Below are 22968 nucleotides of genomic sequence, written 5' to 3'. Positions count from 1 at the left end.
GGAGAGCAGCAGTGCTTGGATTCATGGCCTGATACTCTTTGTCCTTTGTTGTGAGCATGGGTGTGGGCTCATCCCATCCTCTAGTCAAGGGGGAGTTGTTCATTCTTCTGGTGACAAATGTATAAATTCATGGGGTTTTATAAGTATCATGTGTGATTAATTATCTAAAAAGCAAGTTGACTTAAGCAATTTTTCAAGTGGGATGGTTAGACATAGTTTTATTGATGAAAATGGTTATTTTTGAATTCATATAAATCATGTCTTGAGACAAAAAATTAAGGAATTTTGGAGGGTCTTCTGGTGATGCTTATCTGAAACAGACCTGAAAGTGGCGTGGTATGAAAAAAGTGAAATGAAGATCCTTCTTCTGGCTTGGTGTCTTCCTGACAGAGTACTCATCTACCTTGGGATGCAAGAATTGCTTTATAGTGATTGTTTTGCACATGTCCAAACTCAAAATTTTAGTGTAGGGCTAAGAGCTGTTGTGTTGAAACTGTGTGTGAAAACCTGCTGTCTTAACATAAGAATTTCTTATGATTGTTCTTGAGGTCGTATTTGTTCAAGAGAACATGCAGGAGAGAAGAATGAATGGCCAAAAGACAGCATAAATAAAAAATATGGTTTACACACTCAAAATGGGTTGTTTAAGAGGAAGTTCATGGGGTGCCCAATGGTTCTGCTCATGTAGGTGGGATCAGCCTTTGGAGGGGGGTTTTACTCCTTTTACTCCTTACCTTTTTCAGTCGTCCTGAGGGGTCTTGCACCAAACCCTTGTGGTGTCACTAGCTGCCCTGGATGCCAGCTGGTCAGATTATTCCATGTAGCAGCACATGGCTGCTCTTCATCTCTAGTAAATCTGATTTTATTAGCCCTCATCTGACACCTTTTACCTAAGAGGAAACATGAAATCATGGGTTCCCATCCACTTCTGTGCCACTAATGAGACACACTGGGGTTAGAGGGTTGGTGTGCAGAGAAGAGTTGAAATGTGATTGCTCAGGCACCTTATTGGCACCACTGCTGCTAAAAAAGGTGTAAGGGATGGCAGAAGCACAGGCTGCAGCAGTACCTGACATCTGTTGGGAGCAGGCAAGGAGGCATCAGTGTGTAGCAGGAGCAGAGCAAGAAGTCAGTGGCCAGGAACTGTAGGGTGAGCTTGGCTGGAAACAGGTAAAGCTTGTGCCAGTTTAGGAGGAAAGAAGGAGGGTGGTAACAGGCTGTGTAGGAGGTTGGGAACTGCAGCTGTGGGACCTCTGAACAATGTGCTGCTTGTAAGCAGGCTGAGCTTTTGGATGGCTTTTTTTGTTACAGCTCAAAGTGCTTCTCCAGCTCACGGGAATCAGTCAGGAAGGCAGAAGTGTCATGAAACTGCTCATGAAGTGCAGGCTGTGGCAGAAGTCATTTGCTGGCTTCTGCAGATAGTGCTAAAACAACTGCTTAAATTTGAGCTACATATGGAAAAAAGTAATAGATTCCTTTGCTCCTGCTGTCCATAAGGTCTTAGAAGCGCATTTGCCAGCCTTTTTTTTTTTTTGTTCAAAGCACATATAGTGGGATGGATGTTAGAACAGCTGTACAGTGGGAATGACAGTTGTGGTGTGGTTGTGAGAAGGCCATGGTCGATGAAGTGCCTGTGCTCAGAGCAGTCACTCAGAAAGGAGAAATTGAAAACATGGGGCTTCTTGGCTCTGCTTTGGGATGTCTGTAAAGGGCAGGTTGCTTCTCTGAGATGGGATAGATCTTCTGTTGGACTGTGTGTGCTTGGATGCTGTAATAACAAGGCTTCTATGGTCAGACATAATGACCAAGAAAAGCCAGAGTTGTCATCTTGCTGCTATTTCTGTCTTTTGGGTCAGTGCACTTCTCTGTAAGTCACAAACCATTTTATCTACAAGTGCTTGGTCTTCTGCCCACAGCTAAGAACATGGGGCTTGCCTCAGCAAAAAATTATTTTCTTGAAAATTCAGTCAACCTGAAACCTTTGTCTACTCTACATGTAGAAAGTTATGTTGTTAGTAACTGGAAAGGGCTTGGTGCAAAAAGATCTTTGGGAAGAGAGAGATACTGGAATGATTTCAGTTGTCTCAATGAGAACTTTTCTGGTACAGGTTCTATTTCATTCACCTTGGTCAAATTTCTTCTTGTCCTTTTCCTCCTAAGACTTTGTTTTGGCTCCTGTCCTAGTCAGAAGTTCCCAGAAATGGCTTTTAAGATGAAGGCCTCCACACACATTACTTTCTACAAATTAGCTAAGGCCAGAGGCTGGGATGTCAAAATGTTCCTAGTAAGAAAACAGATCTGGCTACACTCCTTATAGATATTGTGGGACCTCTGAACCCAAAACTCTACCAAGATGGATGTATTATGTATTTCCTGCCTGCCCCTTCCCCCTTCCTCCTCTCCTTAAGTCAAAATGAAATGACAGTGTCAGCAAAGAGAAAATTATGCTTAATGAGTTTCAATTGGGTTACAGATTGAAGCCTGACTCCTTGCAATGACAGATTAATAACTCCTTCTGCTGAAGTTTTGGGGAGGGGGGAATAATTATTTTCTGGTTTTTTGTTTTGTTTTGTTTTTTTAACTGGAAATCTCATTTCTTGCTAGTGCCTGAGCCAGGTGATACTACTGTAAATCTTTTTGTAACAAAAGACTTGACATTATTATTTTTCAGACTCTGAGGAACTTGTGGCCTCCTGTTTGAGATATGCTGAGTGTTCTAACATTCAAATGGGAGAAGAAGCAGTAACAGAACACAGGGAGTAAATAGAGAGCTTTTTGTTATACACCACAAAAACAGGTACTGGTCCTGCTGCTCTTCTTGGTGCCTGCCCACATGGTCACTGATGTGCCTGGGGGAAAGAATCTCAGCATTTGGGGTTTTACTCTTCTGGCTTACAAGTGTGTGCTGAAAGAAATGCTTCGGGTCTGCTGCTGCAGGGGACTGGGAGCAGTTGCAGTTGGCACTCTCTTAGGTGTGAGGGAAGGAAAGGGAGTCACAGTGGGGCAGAGGATGGTGCCTTTGTGATGGTCCATTGCTGCTCACACCTCTAGGAACAAGTGTGGTACTAGTACATGTATGGCTTCCACTACTTGGGTTTTATAAGGAGGCAACTTATATTTTGAGAACTATACAGGAGCTTTTAAAGTATTATTTATAAAGCATTTAACAGCAAATGCTTTGTTAAATCTGTGTTGCATGAAACAATGATTATGCAGTAGCTAAACTTGAAAACACTTGAGTTGAGATTAGTTGCAGACTCTGTAGTTTCTGGCAAATACTTGTGCCTTTTTTAACTGTGTTATTTTATTTCTGAGTTGAGATTGTCTCTTTAAATTGTGTTTTGTGGCTTGTCCAAGGTCTTTCCCTGAGTCATTACCAAGGCCAGGGTTGGCTCAGGAGCCTTGACCCATAGTCCTATGCTTGGACCAGAGGCCACATGTGATTACCACAGGACAGCAGCTTCTTCCAGGGCTGCCTGTCACTTCAGGCTGTTTGACAGATGCTGTCAGGTTGGGGTGTGTGTTGTAGGTTTAGGGGTTTGTTTTAATGCTTCTAAACTTTTTTTTTTTTTTTTTTCCTATCTGGATTTTAGATTCTGAGAGAGAAAAAAAAGACTAATTTTTTCTTACTGGTTATCATTTTGCCACGTGTTTATTGTCATCTTTCTGTGGTTGCCCTCTTGCTAATAGGGTCCACTCATCCCTCCAAATTATATGGAACAAACTAATTTATTTGGGGTTATTGCTCTTCTATGAAAATATAAAACTGTATGTGAAACAAAATAGTTCTTCTGAAAATAACTTTTGAAATTCCAAAGCAATCTTCTGTTTAAATCTCTTGATAGTGGAATTTTTAAAACATTCTTCTTCTACCTTGAACCTATTCTTTAACCCTACCATCAGTAAAAATATGCATTACAGAATAAAGCATACCTGCCTGCCCCTGTAGTTCATAATTTTTTTTTACCATTTTGCTATACATGTTAAGTTTATGAATCACACCACATGGCACAACATGTAGAAGAGCTAGATCCCTACTCTCCTGTGAGGTTTTTGGATCCCAAGGCTTGCTAGAACGCACAAGTGCGGAGTGCACACATATCTGGCAGCACAAAGCTAGCAGGTTAATTTGGCATTTGGATCTGCACAGCGTGCCAATAACTTTTTTGTGTAATCTGTTTATTTAAATTCAAAACTATGCTTAGTTGGGCTTATTTTAAAAGTGGATAAAATGCTTATTACAAAGATGTCCTTGATAGCATACTGCTGTGTCTGCCTACAAGGAGGAGGAACTACCCGCTTGTTTACTGTCTTTAACTTCCTTATCTAAAATAGCCCTAAGGCAATGACAAAGCACGACCTAGAACCTCGTATTCAGAATTTTAAGGTTTAGATATCCTCAAAATTTTTTCTAGGCTTCAAGAATTGGCATCCTTTGCTTTCCTTTCCCATTGGAAAAGGCTGGGCTGGTTTTATTTATTTATTATTTTTATTAGAATGTAGTGAGGATCATGTGCTTATGCTGCTGAACATAAACTGTTTCCCATTTTTCAAAGTTTTCATCTTCTGCAGTGCTGTGACAAGCTGGTGAATGCCACACAGGCAACATTGCACCGTTGAGAAAACAGTTAATAGATCGGCCCTGCTGAGTGCAAGAGAGAATTACACAATCACAATTAGGTTGGAAAAAACCTCTGAGATCAAGTCCAATTTGGGACCGAATGCCACCATGTCACTAGACCATGGCACTGGGTGGCACATGCAGCTCTTAAATGGCTCCAGGGATGGTGGCTCCAGCACCTCCCTGGGCAGACATGTTCCAATCTCTAATCAGCCTTTCTGTGAAGCAATTCCTCCTGATGTCCCGCTTCAGCCTTCCCTGGCACAGCTTGAGGCTGTTTCCTCTTGTCCTGTCGCTGGTTCCCTGAGAGAAGAGGCCAACCCCCGCCTGGCTACAGCCGCCTTTCAGGTGGTTCCAGAGGGTGATAAGGTCACCCCTGAGTCCCCTTTTCCTCTAGTTTAACAATCCCAGCTCCCTCAGCTGCACCTCCCAGGATCTGTGTTTCAGACCCCTCACCAGCTCCAGCACCTCAATGTCCTTCAAGTGAGGTGCCCAGAACTGGGCACAGCACACCAAGCATGGCCTCACCAGAAATACAGATGCTACCAGAGGCTTGGGGCTCTGCAGACACCTGCTTAACCCTTCTTCAAGGGGTTCTGTAGTGGTGTTCCTCTGCCCTCCTGTACAGGGTAGTACAGTGAAGGACAAGCAAATGCTTTAGAGAGTGAGTTAGAGAAGCTAGTGCTTCTGGAGATCGTATGTAACACATGATCTGATTTTTAAAAAATTTTAATGTTCAGTGTTATTGTCTCAGTTCTGGATCAAAAAAAATGCTTGAATTATTTTGTGCAAGTGTTGAAACTTCCTCAGAACTTGCTGTGAAATTTGAAGGTGTGGACTGGTTCAAAGGCTGGCACTGTAATAGGGAAGATATTTTATCTGTTGGTTTTTAGGCTATTTATAGTAAAACTTTCCAAGTGTGGTATCTTGATGCATGCAAAAATCCAGAAGAAAAATTATCTATGTGATAAACGCTGTGTATTATTATTAGTCTCTCACCTTGAAATTACATGCAGGGCTTGATTTCATCCTTCTTGCCAATTTTTTTTCAGCTTTGTTTCTTTGCCCTCAAGCTGGTAGAAAGTTCAGTTTGGAAGTAGGGAAGAAAAATCTAGACTTTTAAATGTAAGAAATCCTTTATTTCCCCTCCTTATTCTTTGTGTGTATTTTCAAAAGCAAGCAGTATTTTACTCTATCACCAAAGAAGCTGGTGTCCAGGTACATAAAATGTGCTGTTCTGCCTCTGTGTGGGCTGCACTAAGGGATGACAAAGTCTGCCAAGCCAAAACTGGCTGTCACCTCTGACAGTGTTGCCCAGCTTCACAGACCTCTCAGTGGTTTGCTGTAGTGTGACTTCCAAAATACACTGCTGCAATAAAAAAAAAAAAAAAAAAGAGAAAGAAAGAGAAGTACTAGTAACAAGTGCTTTATGTGATGTATCACAGTACCTTCTTTCCTGTACTTCTGTGGAATTAGCTGAGTATCTCTTGGTCACCCCTTTTGCCTGCTTTTGATAGGGTCAGTTGAGGCCCAAGGCAAGTGGCAAGTCAGGGTGAACTGAGGCAGTAAAAGCAGCCCCTTCCTAGTCTGCTGGATCTTTTGGGGTTTTATGATGAGACTCATTGGTATTTATTTTGCTCTGAGTTAGGAGTGCAGTCTGTCACTTAGACAAAATAAAAACCCAGCTCCAAAGCAACAAGAAAGCCCCAAGACCTGATCCAGAAAGCAATTGACGTGATTTTAAAGGAATTTTTGAAGTATGAAATATCTGAGGGGTCCAAATGTTCATGGGAAAGACCTTGGGAGGTAATCTTGTCCAGCCCTTTGCTCACAGCAGGACCCCACAGCTTGGGTTGCTCATGGCCATACTCAACTGAGTTTTGGCTATGTGCAAGGAAGGAGATTATGCAGCCTTTGTGACAGCCTGTTCTGGTGCTTAGCCATTTCATTGTTTTGAAAAACAAACCTTATCTGATATTTTTCGCCTGCATTGCAACAAGTTTGTTGTCTCTAGTTTTAATCACTGTGAGCTTTCCAGAAGATTCTGTCCCCCTCTTCTCTGTCTCTCCAAAGAGTAGCTGCAAACAGCAGTAAAATCTCTACCAAGTCTCCCTCAGTTTGAAGGTTGGAAGGGAGGGACCCTCAGTTTTTAGCACCTGGCTTTTTACCAGAAGTGTATGAAAGAAACTGTTTCTGAACAGGTTTGAGCTCACAGATTGATCCACTCCACTGATTCTCAGATCAAGTTGGATTCACTGATCAATCTGTGTGATGTGAAGTGTGAATGCCTCTGGTTCCTGCAGTCAGCTGCCAGCTGGCGCTCCCTGAAACCTCAGGGCTGCTTCAGCAAAGAACTGGGCTGGAAATCACACAGACCATGACTCTTACCAGATAAAGGTACTTGTGGCTATGTGTGTCTTTCTGAATTCATGTTCTCGCTTCAGTGGCTTCTGTACTCAAACAAAACCAAAAGTAAAGGTGACATTTTAAATGGTGTATTGTTAGATTGGTGTTGACCCACCCACTAAAGGAGGTTTAGATTGGATATTAGAATCATTTTTTTCACTGAAAGGGTGGTCAAGGATTGGAATTGCCCAGGAAGGTGGATGAACCTCCATCCCTGGAGGTGTTTAAAAGATGTGTGGGTGTGGCACTTAGGAACATGGTTTAGTGGTGGACTTGGCAGTGCCAGGGTAACAGTTGGATTCAGTGAACTTAGGTATTTTCCAACCTAAATGATTTGATGACTGTCTGAAATCTAATACTTTTAATTATCAGTAGTGATTTGTTTCAGAAGGGACAAAATATTCCCAGATTTAAACCCTTCATTTCTAGTAAGAAGTACACAATCTGTGTAATCAGCATTGTATGGGCAAGCTGCTGGCATAAATGCTCTCTCTGCTAAATGCAAGTCATGCATATAGGTTATTAAGTATTAGTTTCTGAGATAATCCTTTGTAAGAGTCTTTGAGCAATGATGTAAACTTGCCCTTGCAATAGCTACCACAATCCAAAACTTTGAAAGTAATGCTCTTCTCAAATTTTGAAGTATTTGTACTCATTTATAGCTTTTTCTCTCTTGTGGCAGTCTTGCAATAAAAGGCAGTGCTGGATTTGTTTGGCCTCGAGGTTCTCTTTTTGAAGAGGTAGAATGTTCTTAAGCAGTCAGAAAAATATTTGCTTTTGTTCCAGGTTCTCCATATACTCTTCAGCAGGAACACCTTGGGTAGGAGTAACACAGAGTTTATGCACTGATTCTTCTGTATCTCTTCCTAGATTCCAGCAACCATTCCAAATAAACAACAGAGCTATACTGAATCGATGCTTATGTTAACAGCCTATAAGTAAATCTTAGTCTAGGCTTGTCCATTGAACAATTCCAGGTATCTCTCTTTCTATTCCACTTTTCCTCTCCAGCTGCAAATCTGATGTTTCAGAAATGGTGGAAATCCATAGAGAGAATTACTAAGGATGCCCTGGTCCTCTGTATAACACCTAGTGGCAGACAGCTTAGAAGGGCATCCTTCCTGAGGCTATAAACCAGGCAGTTTCTTCTGCCTGAAAAGCATTTGGGGTTTTAGTTTTTTGTGATCTTGGGGGGATGACTGAGCTGTCTGAGCTTTGTTAATGTTGTTTTATCAAGTGAGATGGGATGTAGAAATCACTTAACAAGTCCAGTAATTTTTTAGTGTGTTAAAGACATGATGTTCATTGGAAAATGGAGAATTCTTCCATATAGATTGTTGTGAAGGCTTCAAATGTTTTTAGAAAAAGCACTAATGACTTCTGTCAAATGTATGCTTTAATGTTTCACTTTAATGTTCCAAATTTGTTGGTTTGGGCCTATATGATATATATAGCAGTATGCCTGTACCTTTGTACAGTCAGGGAGCTTTCCATTCTTCTAATTAATCTTTTGAACTAACAGATGTCTAGTATTTTGCTGATGAAACTGGCTGTGGAATTTGTGTATCTTCCCCTTTTGTTTTCATACATATTTCCTTTAGTGACTGAGCTGTGGGTAGCTTCACCCACTGCTTCTGACAGCCTTTTGCCTCAACAAAGGCACCTGGTCCAGATGCGTCCTGCTGCAAGACAGCACCCTGACAGCAGAGACCACATGTTCCTAAACTGCATGGTGCTCAGTGCAAAAAACTCATCCTTTTTGCTGTTTTACCAAGAGGAGGTATATGAAAATTCCCTGTAGCTGTGCTACTGGGCCAAGGGAGAGTGAGGATATGGGATAGAATGTTTAACTTCAAATGCTAAGTACTAGTTATGAATATAATTGTCATATAACTGGTATGTTTTATTATGGAGGAAAAGGTACAAGTGGATTATATCCAGTTATATAGTGCAATCACCTCCTGCTCTCAGGTTTCTCTTCCTAATGCAGTAGTAATGGGGTTTCCCATCTGCTTTTACAATGCATTCAGTAAGGACAGTCTCTGACCCTAAGAAGCTACCAGTGTCCCCCTCTCTATTCTCAGCTGAGCAGCAATATAGAATTGGCTTTGTGCCACAGCTATGTGTAAGCTCATCTGTACAGTTTTCTTCTTGCATTCTGATTTACTACAGGACTTCTGGCTGATTCTGGTTAGATCAGTTTTTGCCAGTCAGTCTTCCTGATGTATTCTGTGAGTGTAGCTCTTCCTAGATGTGAGGAGGGTGAGAGCAGCAGAAAGCTTAGGCTGCTTGCCTAAACAGCAAGGTGAAGGTGTCTGTAGCCATAACAGGTAGTGCAAGTGGTTTGGAGGTGACTGGCTGTAAGCTGTCACTTTGTGTCACTTTGTGTTTCTGCCTCATCCATCATGTGTAGCTGTAAAATGTTCTGGTGGTGTTAGGAGATGCTTCTATAAATCTATGTATTTAAATTGTTAGCATTTGAAACTTCAGTAAGTAAATTTATCTTGCTATGGGGATCTCTGTGTTCTCTCAGAGTATGTACTTCCCTTTTCTAAATAAAATATATCTTAATATTCCAGTTTATCCAGGAATTATCATGTTGCTGCTCTGTTCTTAGAGAAGGAAGGCTGGAGAGGAGCCTCCCACTAATGTCACAGCTGTTACCTGTTGTATCTTCTTTCATTAAAACAGTTTATCACTGTGGGCTTTAGGAGAATGAGGTGTGTTCCTTTGGTTGGCTTTTTGGGGGTGCAGTTGGGTTACTCTTTGCACTGTGCCATAACAATAAGTCTATTTGGGTTTTTGTTGTGTGTGGTAGGTTTTTTTGTTTGTTTTGTCTCATTTATTTTTTGGTTATTACCTGTCAGCTTCATTTACTATCTGGGGAAGCTATGGATGCAGAGGGAGGGTCACAGGGAGCAAACCCAACATTGACTACTGACTTGTCAACAAAAGCATCAAACATCCATCTTCATCTTGCACTTGTCTGGAACACAGATTAAATTGCAGATCACCCTGAGGCAACAGGGGAGCCTTTAGTAAGTGGGTATCAATTTGTTTACTTAGCAGACCAAAACCACTTTGACTGCTCTTATGTGTTCTCTCTGCAGATGTTTTTTCTTAGTACATTGCAACAGGAATGGTGCTCAGCTAGAACTTTGTGCTTCTCCAGCCCCCTGGCACTAAGTTATGAATTATTTTTGTCACTGTGTCTGATGCATTTGTTACTGATAGTGTTTTCTGGTTGGATTTTCTCTGCTGCCTAAGTAATTTGCCCTGTATTCCTGAACCCTGGATCTCTTATGATTGCTCATTTACACCGCATTTTATTTTTGTTTATATGAAATGTGGAAAGTGCTTGCGAACAACATGTAGCAGCTTCCTCGTGCATGTCATCTGTCTTTTAGTTTTAAAGTTTGTGGAGCACACAGAAGATTATGCAACAGGCATTGTTTGCTTGTCTAAAATTGTAAGACTAAAAACGGCATCCTTGCTGCAGCCATAAAATAATACAGCAAACATCACCATTCTAGATCAGGTGTGGTCATGTGTTTCCAGCAGTCCTTGTTTTCTGGCAATTGCTTGGTTCTGTCCTAAGGGCAGGTGAAATGTATTTGAAGTGTCCTAATGTTTGGCCTCTCATGTGACTGGGGGCTTTCACTTCTGAGGTGTGAATGAGGGTGAGGAGGACAAAAACTGAACCGGAACCTTTTGTTTGTCACTTCAGTCAAATGCTGGATCCTTCAGATTCATTGGTGGTTTTGATGTGCTCAGACCACCCTTCCCCTGCAGAAAACTGAGAGTAACAATTCACTTCAATGTGTTTATGATGCCCATATGCTTGTAAAGTTCATGCACAATCCCTTGGATGACGTTTGAAACTCGTAAAAATGCAGGAGTAGCAAATCAGCCTCACGGTTTTTTACCTCTCTTCCAGGACTCATAGTTGGGGTGATCCTGAGGTATGGGACTCCCTCCACCAGTGGCCATGACAAACCATTCAGCTGCTCGCAGGAGAACAGGCCCTTCACCACCCTGCTGGTCAACGTCAGCGGCAAGTTCTTCGAGTATACGCTCAAAGGGGAAATAAGCCCTGGGAAGATCCACAATGTGGAGCAAAATGACATGTTGAGAAAGGTGAGGCTACACCATTTCACCTGCTTGGCCTAGTGTTTCTCCTTCATCTGTGCTTCCCTCCTTCCTCCTGCCTCCATCCCATTTGAGCCTTAGGTAGTGTGAAGTGTCAGTGTTCCTGATACGAACAGCACTTCAGTGCTTACTTCAAAAGCACCTTCTGTATTATATCACTGCTGGAGAAACACTGCTCTGTTACATGTATGTGGTGTTTTCCTAAAGGTCTCTGTTTGAAGACTTAATGTATGTTTCTAACACCTGTAGAATTCACAGAGACCAGCTGAACCAAAAGAAAAAAAGCCTTTTGCTGCCTTGTGTAAATGCAATATAAGGAAAATTATAATTTCTTAGTGAAAAATGATTGTTCCTTGTTGGTTTGCTTTTTGGGTTTTTTTTCCCTAGGGTCTTAAAATCTGTTTATTGTTGGGAAATAGTTAGTGCTTCCACCCTATAAACCACCAAATAAGACAGTCTGGTGTTGGAAGTGAAATTCACCTATCAGCAGTTGTTCAGATGTGTTATTTGCCTTTTGATTCAGTGTCAGGAATTAATCACTTTTGTATGTATCAAAGCTAGACTTTGAAGCATAGGATTGTGATCTACAAGTATTTCTTTCTGCAGATTATGAAGAGAGCTTAGTTGTCTGTATGTATCTGTCTGTCGTAGGTGTCTCAAGTTAGCTGAAATGAGTCCTACTCTGGGAGGGCACATTTGTAGTGTTTGTCTTCTAACTTGTACTTAGGCAGTGGGTGAAAAGAGCATAGATAGTCTCATATGTGTGAAGGTCTTCTGTTTGCATTTTAACTGCTGTGTTTTGTTCTTTAGTGTAGTGTAGCCCTTCATGGATATCTGGAACCCGTACTGAAATACATGGAAGTGGTGTATTATCCAAATTTCTGAAAACCAGTCTTGTATCTGATGTGATTGGCTTACAATAACTATTCAGTGGTTAAACTTGCACAAAAAGTAAGCTAAAATAGCATTTCATCTGCAGCTATACTAATATCAGGTATCACAATAGGAGAGGTCTCCTTCAGCATCATTTCTACTAGAAATTTTCAATTTAAAATAGGGGACTGTGTTTGGGACTGCTTCCAGATCTCGAGTAGCTGATGTGATGCCTGTTCTCTCTATTTACCAACAAGAGCAGCAGCTTTTTGCTGCTACATACAAACAGAGCTGGCCAATGTTTTAGAGGCTAAACTTACCTATTTCAACAACCAAAAATAGTGGTTGTCAGAAAATGAATGAGGAAAAAGTCCTAACAATTTGTATATATCTGCTTCTAATTGAAATTTCATATTTTATTTTCTTTTAGGTAACATTTGACCCAGAAGTTTTTTTCAACATTCTATTGCCTCCTATTATTTTCCATGCTGGTTATAGCCTGAAGAAAGTAAGTGCAATAACTTCTGAGGAGAATAGATCCTTTTTTTTTTTTTTTTTAATGTGAGATTGCTGATTTTTTCAGGATTGTAGTCTCCTTTCAGGCATTTATTTACAGTAAGAAAAATCTCATTTCCTCCAGAAGTGGTTAGGTCATATTGGTTTAAGAGAAAATACATATATTTTGGAGTATAAATGTATTAAACTCCACTTAATTTTTCTGATTTGTTTTTCTTTGAACTTAGCCAGACATTAATGTCAGTTTCATTTAAAGTAAAAGATGTTCTATTATGAATTGTTTTGGTCCTTTGTCATGGGGTAACGACATCCTTCTTAAATGTTCAAAATGCAGTAAATTATGCTGAGAAGCAGACCTAATCCTGAGTCCCAGTGGAGATGTGCCAGACCCTTAATGGCAGAAGGGCCTAGATTCTAGTCTTGTTTGAGGACATCATGAATTGGTGCTGGTTTCTGTCAATAAGCTACTTGTAGGATCTAATACATGGCACAGATCTGGTTTATTCAATTTATTGAAGCTGGATTGAATTCACGTAGCAGTAATTGAAATGTTTCTCTGAAGCAGAGGTGTGTTTCTGTGTGTTGATGCAAGTGAAATATTGGGCTACATGGTTCTGAATGGCAATATAACTTTTCTAAAGTATATAAACCTCTTTTTCCTATGCAGAGACACTTTTTCAGGAATTTGGGGTCCATTTTGGCTTACGCTTTTTTAGGAACAGCAGTGTCTTGTTTTATTATTGGGTAAGTGAACTCTGATATCTGCTTCTCTCTACACTAAAGTTTAAGCTGAGAAAGCACTCTCTCTCTCTTTGCCTGCATATGTATATTTTATGTATGCATATACACACACATTTAGTTCAAGATAGCTGGTCATGTTGGTTTGCTTGCCTACAATCTCTTAAGCTGCTCATATTACTGTGCCTTGTATACAGATATTCTGAAAAAGAGAAATCCTGAATTGTATTGGTGACCTTGGCTTGTCTCTCAAAGAATTTCATTAGAGAAATAATCTATTATTATAGACTAATCTTACCTCAGAGCTTTTGACCTGTATATTGTGTTGGGAGAAATAATACCAAGGGGAATTTTGAGCAGGGAAAGTTTGGTGGAAAACAGATGACACATGTAGATTCTGTGCTAATTGTGTGAAGATTTCAGACTTTGCTTACTGGTTTTATATGATGTCTTCTGGATCATTTATTACTTGACTTGCTTCATAGGGAAAAGGGGAAAGTTCACTTTGAGAGCTTTGTGCTACACTGTGGCAGTGTCCCATTGAGCTGGAGCAAAAAGAAACCTCTCTGAAATACTGTCACTTGTGCTTTCCCTTGGCCTGCCTGAAATGCACCAGCTTATTTAATTTGGAATGTTTTCTTCTTTCTCTTCAGGAATCTCATGTATGGGGTTGTGAAACTAATGAAGTTGGTGGGTCAGCTGTCTGATAAATTCTATTATACAGACTGCCTCCTCTTTGGAGCGATAATATCTGCCACTGATCCAGGTAGCTTGATAAACACTTTTTTAATAACCTTCCAAAATAACCATATTGTTAGGATTTTCAGCTGTTTATTAACAGGATTCTATTTCTGTTATATCAGATTACTATCTCTGAACCTCTTCTCTGAAATGCATGCAAATTCTGAGCATTTTGAAAGCTATTCTCTGCTGATTTTTTACTGAACTGGTATGACATCATGGTATATTTGGAGAAAAGTCTAACTCTCCTGTTCAAATACTTAAATATATTTTTTGTTAGGTGGTTTCTTGTTAAGTGTGCATCAAGTTTAAGACTGCAAATAGATGGAATTATTGCTTTTTCTGGGTAGCAGGACTTCCTTCTTCAGCTACATTTTTTGCAGATGGGTAATTTAAGAGCAATATTTGAAGCTTTTAGGTTATTTAGGTGGGGATTTTTTCTTCTTTCAGATCAACTTCATGTTTCACAAGTTAAGGCAGAAGAACATTTTTCTGGCCAAGTAATTTCAGCTTTTGCCCAAATAATGTAGACATCCTTCAGAGTCAAACAGGCTCACATTGAAGTCTCTGCTTGACAGATCAGTTTGTAGGTCAGGGGCCAGGGTGGGGAGTGCTGAAGTTATGAAGCTTGACATTTAAAGCAGTTTATTTGAGGTGCTGTGTGGTGATTAGTGTGAAAAAGGGAAGTAGCTCCTGTGATTGAGCTGGGCTCTGAACAGCTGGTGGTTGCATGCAATTTATGCAAAAAATCACCATGTGATTTCTGAAGTGTGTATATGGGAACATTTTCAAGATAATGGTCTTTCATCTCAGAATTTTCTTGAAAGAATTATTATAAATATTTAGCACGCTTGTCCTTTTTAAATTATGTGGAAATTCACACCTGTGGCATAGTGTATACTTAGGGGAACACTTAGGATTATTTGTACTGTTTTACAATGGTTGAAATAATAAACCTGTGTCAACAATCCAAACAGCTTTTAAAAGCAGGAAGAGCTGCACAACATTTTGCTTGCTGTCTTAAATGGAACATGTTTTAAAATAATACCAGGGCTTTGGTAGAAGGGCTTTGTCTGCCCCATGCCCCTTGATCATGGGGGCCTTGCTATGAACACTGCAGATGGGAAGACAAAAGAGCCACCTCCTAATGGAGCTGCCCTAAAACTGATGGAGGAATTGCTTACTTGTGGGTAAACATGGCTATGGCTTCCCATTTTAGTTTTGATCCCATACTTCAATTCCTGGGTTGTGTTGCTTTACCCAAACTGTAAAGTCTGTTCCACAGCTCATACAGTCATTCCAGTGTTGTTTCCTTCTTTTCTTTCTGTAGTTACCGTGCTAGCAATATTTAATGAGCTGCATGCTGATGTCGATCTCTATGCCCTTCTGTTTGGAGAGAGTGTGTTGAATGATGCTGTTGCCATTGTATTATCCTCGTAAGTAACTATGTGAATTTCTACTGTGAAATTACTAAATTGCTTTTGGCATTTGTCTGAAATAAATGCTTTTTCTGAGAAACATTATTTTAAGTTTAAATGGATTGCCTTTAACTGGATTGGTAACCACTGCAAACATTTCCCAAGGCCCCTAATGCATGCATAAGCCAGAATGACACAGATGCCTTCAGAATGGGATTGTCTCTCTGTGGCTCAGGTAGTGTTGTTACAGAATTATTTTTTTTTCTGATGCCACTTCTAACTTGTCATTGTGTTCTCTCTTTCTAGATCTATAGTTGCCTACCAGCCAACAGGTGAAAATACCCATGCTTTTGATGCTGCAGCATTTTTCAAGTCTGTTGGTGTTTTTCTGGGAATATTCAGCGGTTCTTTCATGATGGGAGCAGTGACAGGGGTTGTGACAGCTCTGATATCCTTTTTCATGTTTGGTTATTCTAGCTGAGGTGGCACATATGGATATTATCAGGGCTTTTCTGTTTCCCATTATAGCAAAACTAACTCTAGCTTGTTTAATTCTCAGTATGAAGATGTGGCCAGTATTCATGTCACTTCTTTTCTATAGAAAGACATTATAGCACCCACAGAAATCAACCCTTTCCAATAAAATTGAGACCATAGTAGAAGTCTTAGTGATGTTGCTGCAACAAACCAAGGGAGGGCCATTAACAGGCACATCCTAATAATGTTTAGTTTTTTATGGAGTTAGAAAACCTAGTTTTTATTATTAGTCTTGAAAGACATCTCCTATGATAAATGGTATTTGATTTGTCTTCAGCAAAATCTCTGTTATTTCTGGAAGGGGTAAAATGTGATGTTTTGTACTATGATCATGAACCTGTGACTCTGAAGCAGTAATGTCTGGACTGTTCTTATATACACACTGTCCAGATTTTCCTGGCATGTCTGCATAATGGAAACCCTTTAAGGATATCAGGGAAGATGTGCTGTTGATGCTTTAATGTTCAGTCTCAGTTCCACTGATCTGCAATCAAGGGGACACAGAACCACGATTCTTCCTTTGGCTTTTAGGCTTTCATCCATCCATAGCTCTCACTGCTCAAATGCAGTTGTTGTGGGTTTTGCCTTGCTGGCTGGCTACTAGTTAAGGCTGAAATGCATTCAGATCCATTTTGTAAATTTATGCTTCTGAAGCAGCAACTAATCCTTGCTTTTTCTAATGGTTGTGCTCAGGAAGATGATGTGAGGCTGTTCAGAACAAAGCCTCTGTGGTGGCGTGTTGTGTGTGTGGTGGGGATATTTTCCTTTTTGTTCTGTTTTGGTTTTGTTTTTTTATCTTTGATTGTTTAATTATATGACTGTTTTCTTTTGGAAACATCCTTAATGTCACGCACTGCTGCAGAAGCAAACAAAATTAGCATTTTACTATTCATAGCTGATTAGAACCCATAAATTATGGATTAATATTCCTTTAGCGTGAAGTACCTATATCTGTAGCTCTCTGAGTAAGGGGTTTCATGCAGTCATGCACTGTCCTTTGATAATAAATTGAATACATGGTTTCCAAATGATGTAGATAATATGCAAGGACTTTTTCTGGCTTTCAGCTTTCAAGCTGCCTGTGGTTTTTTTTAAATAGTTAAGTTATAGTACCATATCGTATATTTTTACTAAATTGCAGCATCTGACTGGTTGAAAAGATGTGAAATACATGGCCATGTCTAACAAATAAAGAAAAGGGTTAAGAAAAAATAAAATATCAATAAATAATTATTTCATTTCAGTTAATGTTTCAATTTGACCAATTATAAGAAATAATGAAATGTTTTTCTTTTCTTGCCTTTCTCCCACCTTGATCTTCCTCCAAAATGATGAACATAGGTTTTAATTTCAGATTCAACGAAGTATTTTGGTATGGTTACTTACAATTACAGCAAGGGGAATAAACAGTTTGATTCGCAAAACTGCCAGAAAAGACTGGAAATAAGGAACCGATTCTGACAGGGACCCTTGCCTAATTTCAGGGGAACAAGTTTGAACCTCCTCCTCCTCTCCCTTGGAGTGACTGTAGCTATCCAGTTTCCTTAGGCATCCATGAATTTCCCTTGAGCCAGGCATTGGGAATATCTGAGGACTCTGTGGGGAAATGGGTTCCAGTTTTTTTTATGTTGGATGTTGCTGCCTCAGAAGCATGATCTTACATCTGTTTAGGGGAAGTGGTGGGGAGGAAATCAGCTGAGCTCAAAAGTTTTAGAAATGGTTTCTGTGCAGAATTAATAGCTGCTTAAAAAGTATGCTGCATTTTATATTTGGTGTAATGCCAACACAGAATTTAAATTTTTTTTTTAAATGATGCTCTGGGCTTTGTTTTGAGGGCAATCTTCTGACAAAGGTCATAGCTGTGTGTCTGGAATATATGTTTGCCCTAGTCCAAGTCAGCAGGGGATGTCAGCAAGAAGTAGGTGTGAGTGGAGAGTTGGTACTGATTGCCTTCATATGAACTGTGCATAGCTGTTTGCACCTCAGATACAGTGTGCTGTTCAGTGTTTACCTGCTCCAGAGTAGCACTTAGGAAAAAAAACCACCAAAAGGATTCTGTAAATAGGTGAACAACTTTTTTTTTTTTGTAGTGTGTGAAGGGCTAAATTTAACACTACTGAAATCTGTTCCACTTCTTCAGTAGCTGTATGAATTGTTAATTCAGTGTGTGCTTTGATGTTCCTCAGGTTTTACTCTCCTCTGCAAGATGAACTTGGTTTTTCTTTGCTTTGAAACACTGAGCTGGTCTGAGTTGGCTTTTTCTCTAAAACACATCAGCACAAGGAGAGGTAATACATTTTGTAGGCAGAAATTGTTTTGCCTTAAAAGTACTGAAGTAGCCATGTTTGCTGGAAAAGACTTAGTAACAAATCTAAGAAAAATTCTTGTGAATCTCACTAGTCTTAGGGTTTCTGTAGTCAAGAAAAGCTCTGTAAATTAAATGTTTTTGAATGCATTTTATGCTTTATTTGGAGGTGGGAGTGGGACTCATAATTGAGGTTGGCAGGGGGAACAAAACATCATTCCCCCACCAATTCCCTGAAAAGCCAAGGCCCACACAGTCTAAAAGGAACAGCAGGTGTATATCCCCTCCTTGCCAGTACTTCAAAGGGAACCATAGAACAAGATAATATTACCACTAAGAGGTGGAACCACACACGTACATAAAGGACATATATCCATTGTGTCGTGGATAAACAACAAAAATATCCAAAACTGATTGCTGCAAGTTGAGTCTGAAGTTTGCCTTGATGTGTTGGAATTTGCATTTTTCAGCATCAAAAGTGCTTTGTTTTCTAACAAGCATGGGCTGTTAGTTCATAAAAGTGTTTTTCACAAATACTCTGGGAACAGAGAAGCCAAAGGATTTCTTTTTGATCCCTTAACAAGTGACTTAACGTGACAAAGTTTACCAAGTTGCACTGCTTCCCCCTGCTGGAAACGGCTCTCTTCTTCCTGATGTCCTGGAGCACTTTCTTGCTTGCAGAAGCTTGTGGATTTACTGGTGAGTTGCTTGGATTCAAGTACGTGGAGACAGAAGTCCATCTCAGCAGCCATTTTTCCACTTTCTCATTGAAGCTTTTCAACGAGGAATATGTTTGTGGTTAAAGTTGGGTTGTTGGGTGTTTTTGCATTCTGTTCAGTGTTGAAGCTGCAGCTCACTGTGTAACAAAGGCAATGGTTTGATTCAGACACCAACTCCTGGTATCTCACTCACTTGAATGGAAGAGTTATAGAGTTATAACTGTATATAAGAGTTATATAAGGTTAAGAATTATGTATAAATTAAATGGATCTCGTGAAGGGCAAGTGTGGTAAGCTGACAGTAAACAGGCTGATTTTCACATGTGGTTCTGTTCACAGGTGTGGTGGCTGTCCTCTTCTGTGGCATTACCCAGGCACATTATACATACAATAACTTGTCAGTCGAATCAAGAAGTCGCACAAAGCAGGCAAGGATGTCTTTTACCTTTTTTACAGTGCATTGCTGTACTTTTATTTTTAAAGCATCTTTTTTACTTGGCCTTTAACATGTGATGGTTTTCTCTCTAGCTCTTTGAGGTGTTGCACTTCCTGGCTGAGAACTTCATATTCTCTTACATGGGCTTGGCACTGTTTACTTTCCAGAAGCACATATTCAGTCCAGTTTTCATTATTGGAGCTTTTGTATCCTTTTTCACATTGTATGAGGTTTCTCTATTGTCTTAGGGGCCCAAAAACTTGTGATGTCTGTTGGCTTTACCAAACAGAGAATGGTGGCCGGCCTAAGTTTTCCTAATGTCTCACAGGCACAATAATTTTGAGAAAAATCTTTGGTTATACCTTACATCAAAGCCCTCAGGCCTCTGTGCCACACAGTTGTTGGCTCTGTACCTAAATGTTAGAAGCCATATAGTTTCAGTAGATAAATAAATGAGTATGCTTTACTGCATGCTTTTGCCATTGACAGCCAACACTGTGTTCTTGTATTTGAACTTTGGAGACCTGGAAAAGGATTCATTTTTCTCTCTGCTTCCAATGGCCCCTTGAGAAAGTAAGGGGCAAACTTCAAATACATAAAAAGGAATGTGGGTGAATAGATCATCTTTAATGAGCAATGTCCCCAAGGTTGGCATCTCTGGTGATGGGAGGAGAAAGGAACTGAGCTGGGGTGAAGACCATGACATGAAGGGTTCCCATTTAAAGATTCTGCCATTTTCTCTGGTTGACTTGGTACCTGACTCTCAAATTCCCCAGAACTGAACACTTTGTAGTAGTCACACTCATGTAAGCTCTGCATCCTGCCCCTGTTGAAATGGATTGTATAACTCTCACCTCACTATATACCTGGCTGCTTGAAAATTCAGCAGAATTGTAAGTATGCATGAAGAAACGGGAACTAATTTTCCAGTCTTCATTTCCCTCTGCCTGCTGTAGGAGTAGGGCTAATGGCAATGGAGGCAAAACACTGTAAAAGGACATATAAAGATGGCCATGTATGAGATGCACTTCTTTCCTCTTTTCTCTACTGTTTCCTCTACTACTTCTCAGGATTTATCACACTGTCTTTATTTTCCTTTGGCCATTTACATTTTCTGGAATAGTAATAAATTTTCTCCTGTGTTGCCTCCCATCCACTTTTCTGACCTTAGAAATGCTCCAGAGCCTTGCAGACATTGGATAAAAACATGAACAGAATAGTTGCATCTGGTATACTAAACAATGTAATTTTTCATGCTTAGTGTGGCCTTCCATCTTCTCTCAAGTAGTGCTGTCTGCCCTGGGTTTGTTTTCAGTAGTTGTTGCTCTACCTACTCGCCTTTTAATACATTCTCCACATATTTTTCTACCACTACACTTAGCCTCTGTTGCCTCTTGAGTGCTTTTCTACCTTTGTGAGGAGGGCATCTATTACTAGCACCCATGTTTTACTCAACACCTGTGGTCCCCATTGAATTAACAGCTTGCAGGGGTGAAATGTAGAGACATCACCAGTTGTTGAAAGGCTGGACTGTAAAGGCAGAGCTAGAGCCTCAGCATCCTTGGCAAAATCTTAGCTATTATGTCTGCATACATCACTCCTGATGGCTTCTGATGTCTGATTTCTGCAGTCCTCAAAAGGACTTGTATAGAAGTTGTTTGGAATAGTTACGTGAGGGTTATTGTACAAAGTAATAATCAAAATCTGATTTTCCTAGAGATATTCCCTGCTGACAGTATTGCATTGCTTTAGCTATGGCAATAACCCAGTGGTGTCTAGAGCTCTTATACTCTCTTTATTTCTTTTCCATGGGAGATGTATTATTCTTCTAATGTTCCCATCCCAGCAGCAAATGATCAGTGTTTGTTTGGCTTCTGACCGTGCTGGCATTTTACAGGATTTCAGCCCACCACTCTATTTTTTCCCCAAAGTGCTCCTTATACCATGGAGACTGTTTTCAGCTTTCTGCTTCTTCACTGGAACCACTGGATGTTTTGCACCACACTGGGGATGCTTACCACCTACTGTCATAAATTTCTGCAATACTCTTTCACTATTCTTTTCAACTTCATTGTAATGCTGACAAATGGCTTTTGGATTTATATTCTTAGTAACTCTTTACTGGTAGGTGTTTGCTAGCCAATAGGAGATTTTGCCTCTGCAGGAGTCATAATGGGGTGGCTGCTTGCTGGTCTTAAGTTGGTTTTCCCCTCTGTACACAGGACTGCATTTCTGTTCTTCCAAAACTCAAAATTGAGTGGTGATGGTGGTGGTGATAATTATTTAAAGTGTGAATTTTCAACATAAAGTCTTCATTTGTACAACTGGTCATTTTAATACTAGGTATAATTTCACTGTGCATCTGAAAACTTATATTAGCAAAAATTTGCATTTTGTGCAATCACTTTTGAATGCACAAGTTGCATAAAATTGGGGAAGTCTGCTTTAGATACACACCTACAGGAAGAACACTTGATATCATGATGTAAATCTCCCCCTAAAACAGAAGCTTTGTATTAAAGCCAGATACTAAAAACTGTATACCTCAACAAAAATAAATCCTTAACCCTCAGCTGCAAACAGGTTGCAATCTTTTTGGGCAGAGCTGCACATATTTACCCCCTCTCCTTCTTGTTGAATTTGGGCAGGAGGCATAAGATCAGTTGGAGCTTTCAGCACATGATGATGTTTTCAGGTAAGAGCAAAAATTCTGGGCAATGCAAAAAGCCTTAATTTTAACTTGTAAGCAATCAACTCTGCTACCTTCTGTTTTTATGATCCACGTTCATGCATCCTAAAGGGAAGGCTTACTGATTGTTGCAGCATGCCATCATGTACCCTTCAGCCTTTACAGAAAGTGTGCCATACCTGGGGTGGGTGACACCTTGAAATGCTACATGCTCACAGCAGGCAGCACCTCATGTTGGGAATAGAGCATTTTCACTTGAAGTGCTTGTGAAAGACATGGGAGAGTTGGGTTGTACCCCTTCCAAAAGGCTGTTTCTAGCTGAGATGATGTTCGCTTTGTGCAGATTCACATTGTACAGATTCCTGCTGAGAAAATCAAGATGTATTTACCAGTGCCCTTTCCCACTTAGTTGGACAAAGGTATTTGACTTAAATTGCCTTGTAATTTCTGTCACACAGATGACTGTTTAAGTTTGTAAGGCAAATTATGTATTGTGTGTCCAAACATGTGCATCCTCCAGAAGTTACAGGGAATCCTCTGTACACAAGAAGGTATAAAGAGGATAGAGCCCGGCTATTTTCAGTGGTGCCCTGTGCCAGGCCCAGAGGTAATGGGCACAAACTGGAGCACATGAGATTTTCTGTTTGAACATCAGGAAAACTTTTTTACTATGTCCAAGCATTGTACAATTGCCCAGAGAGGTTGTGGCATCTGTATCCGTGGAGATATTCAAAAGTCATCTGGATGTGGCCCTGTGCAACCTACTGCAGGGTTGTTAAAACAGGGGAATTGGACCAGATGAACTCCAGGGATTCATTAA

General features: G+C 40.2%; 1 protein-coding gene across 2 annotated transcripts in view; it reads left to right on the top strand.

Moving 5' to 3' along the window:
• Positions 1 to 22968, top strand: part of SLC9A7 (solute carrier family 9 member A7) — a 69194-nt gene that overhangs the window by 21260 nt on the left and 24966 nt on the right. For both annotated transcript variants that reach the window (XM_015635859.2, XM_015635869.3), the window contains exons 2-11: positions 10965 to 11164; positions 12480 to 12557; positions 13233 to 13309; positions 13957 to 14069; positions 15375 to 15480; positions 15769 to 15910; positions 18898 to 19003; positions 19363 to 19451; positions 19552 to 19665; positions 22043 to 22154. In XM_015635859.2, coding sequence (XP_015491345.1) covers positions 10965 to 11164; positions 12480 to 12557; positions 13233 to 13309; positions 13957 to 14069; positions 15375 to 15480; positions 15769 to 15910; positions 18898 to 19003; positions 19363 to 19451; positions 19552 to 19665; positions 22043 to 22154 — 1137 coding nt within the window. The remainder of the gene's footprint in view (positions 1 to 10964; positions 11165 to 12479; positions 12558 to 13232; positions 13310 to 13956; positions 14070 to 15374; positions 15481 to 15768; positions 15911 to 18897; positions 19004 to 19362; positions 19452 to 19551; positions 19666 to 22042; positions 22155 to 22968) is intronic.

The sequence above is a fragment of the Parus major genome, chromosome 1 (genome assembly GCF_001522545.3).
Source record: "Parus major isolate Abel chromosome 1, Parus_major1.1, whole genome shotgun sequence".
Taxonomy (NCBI): Eukaryota; Metazoa; Chordata; class Aves; order Passeriformes; family Paridae; genus Parus; species Parus major.
Note: the sequence above shows the minus strand (reverse complement) of the source record. Positions and strands in the feature narration are given on the sequence as shown.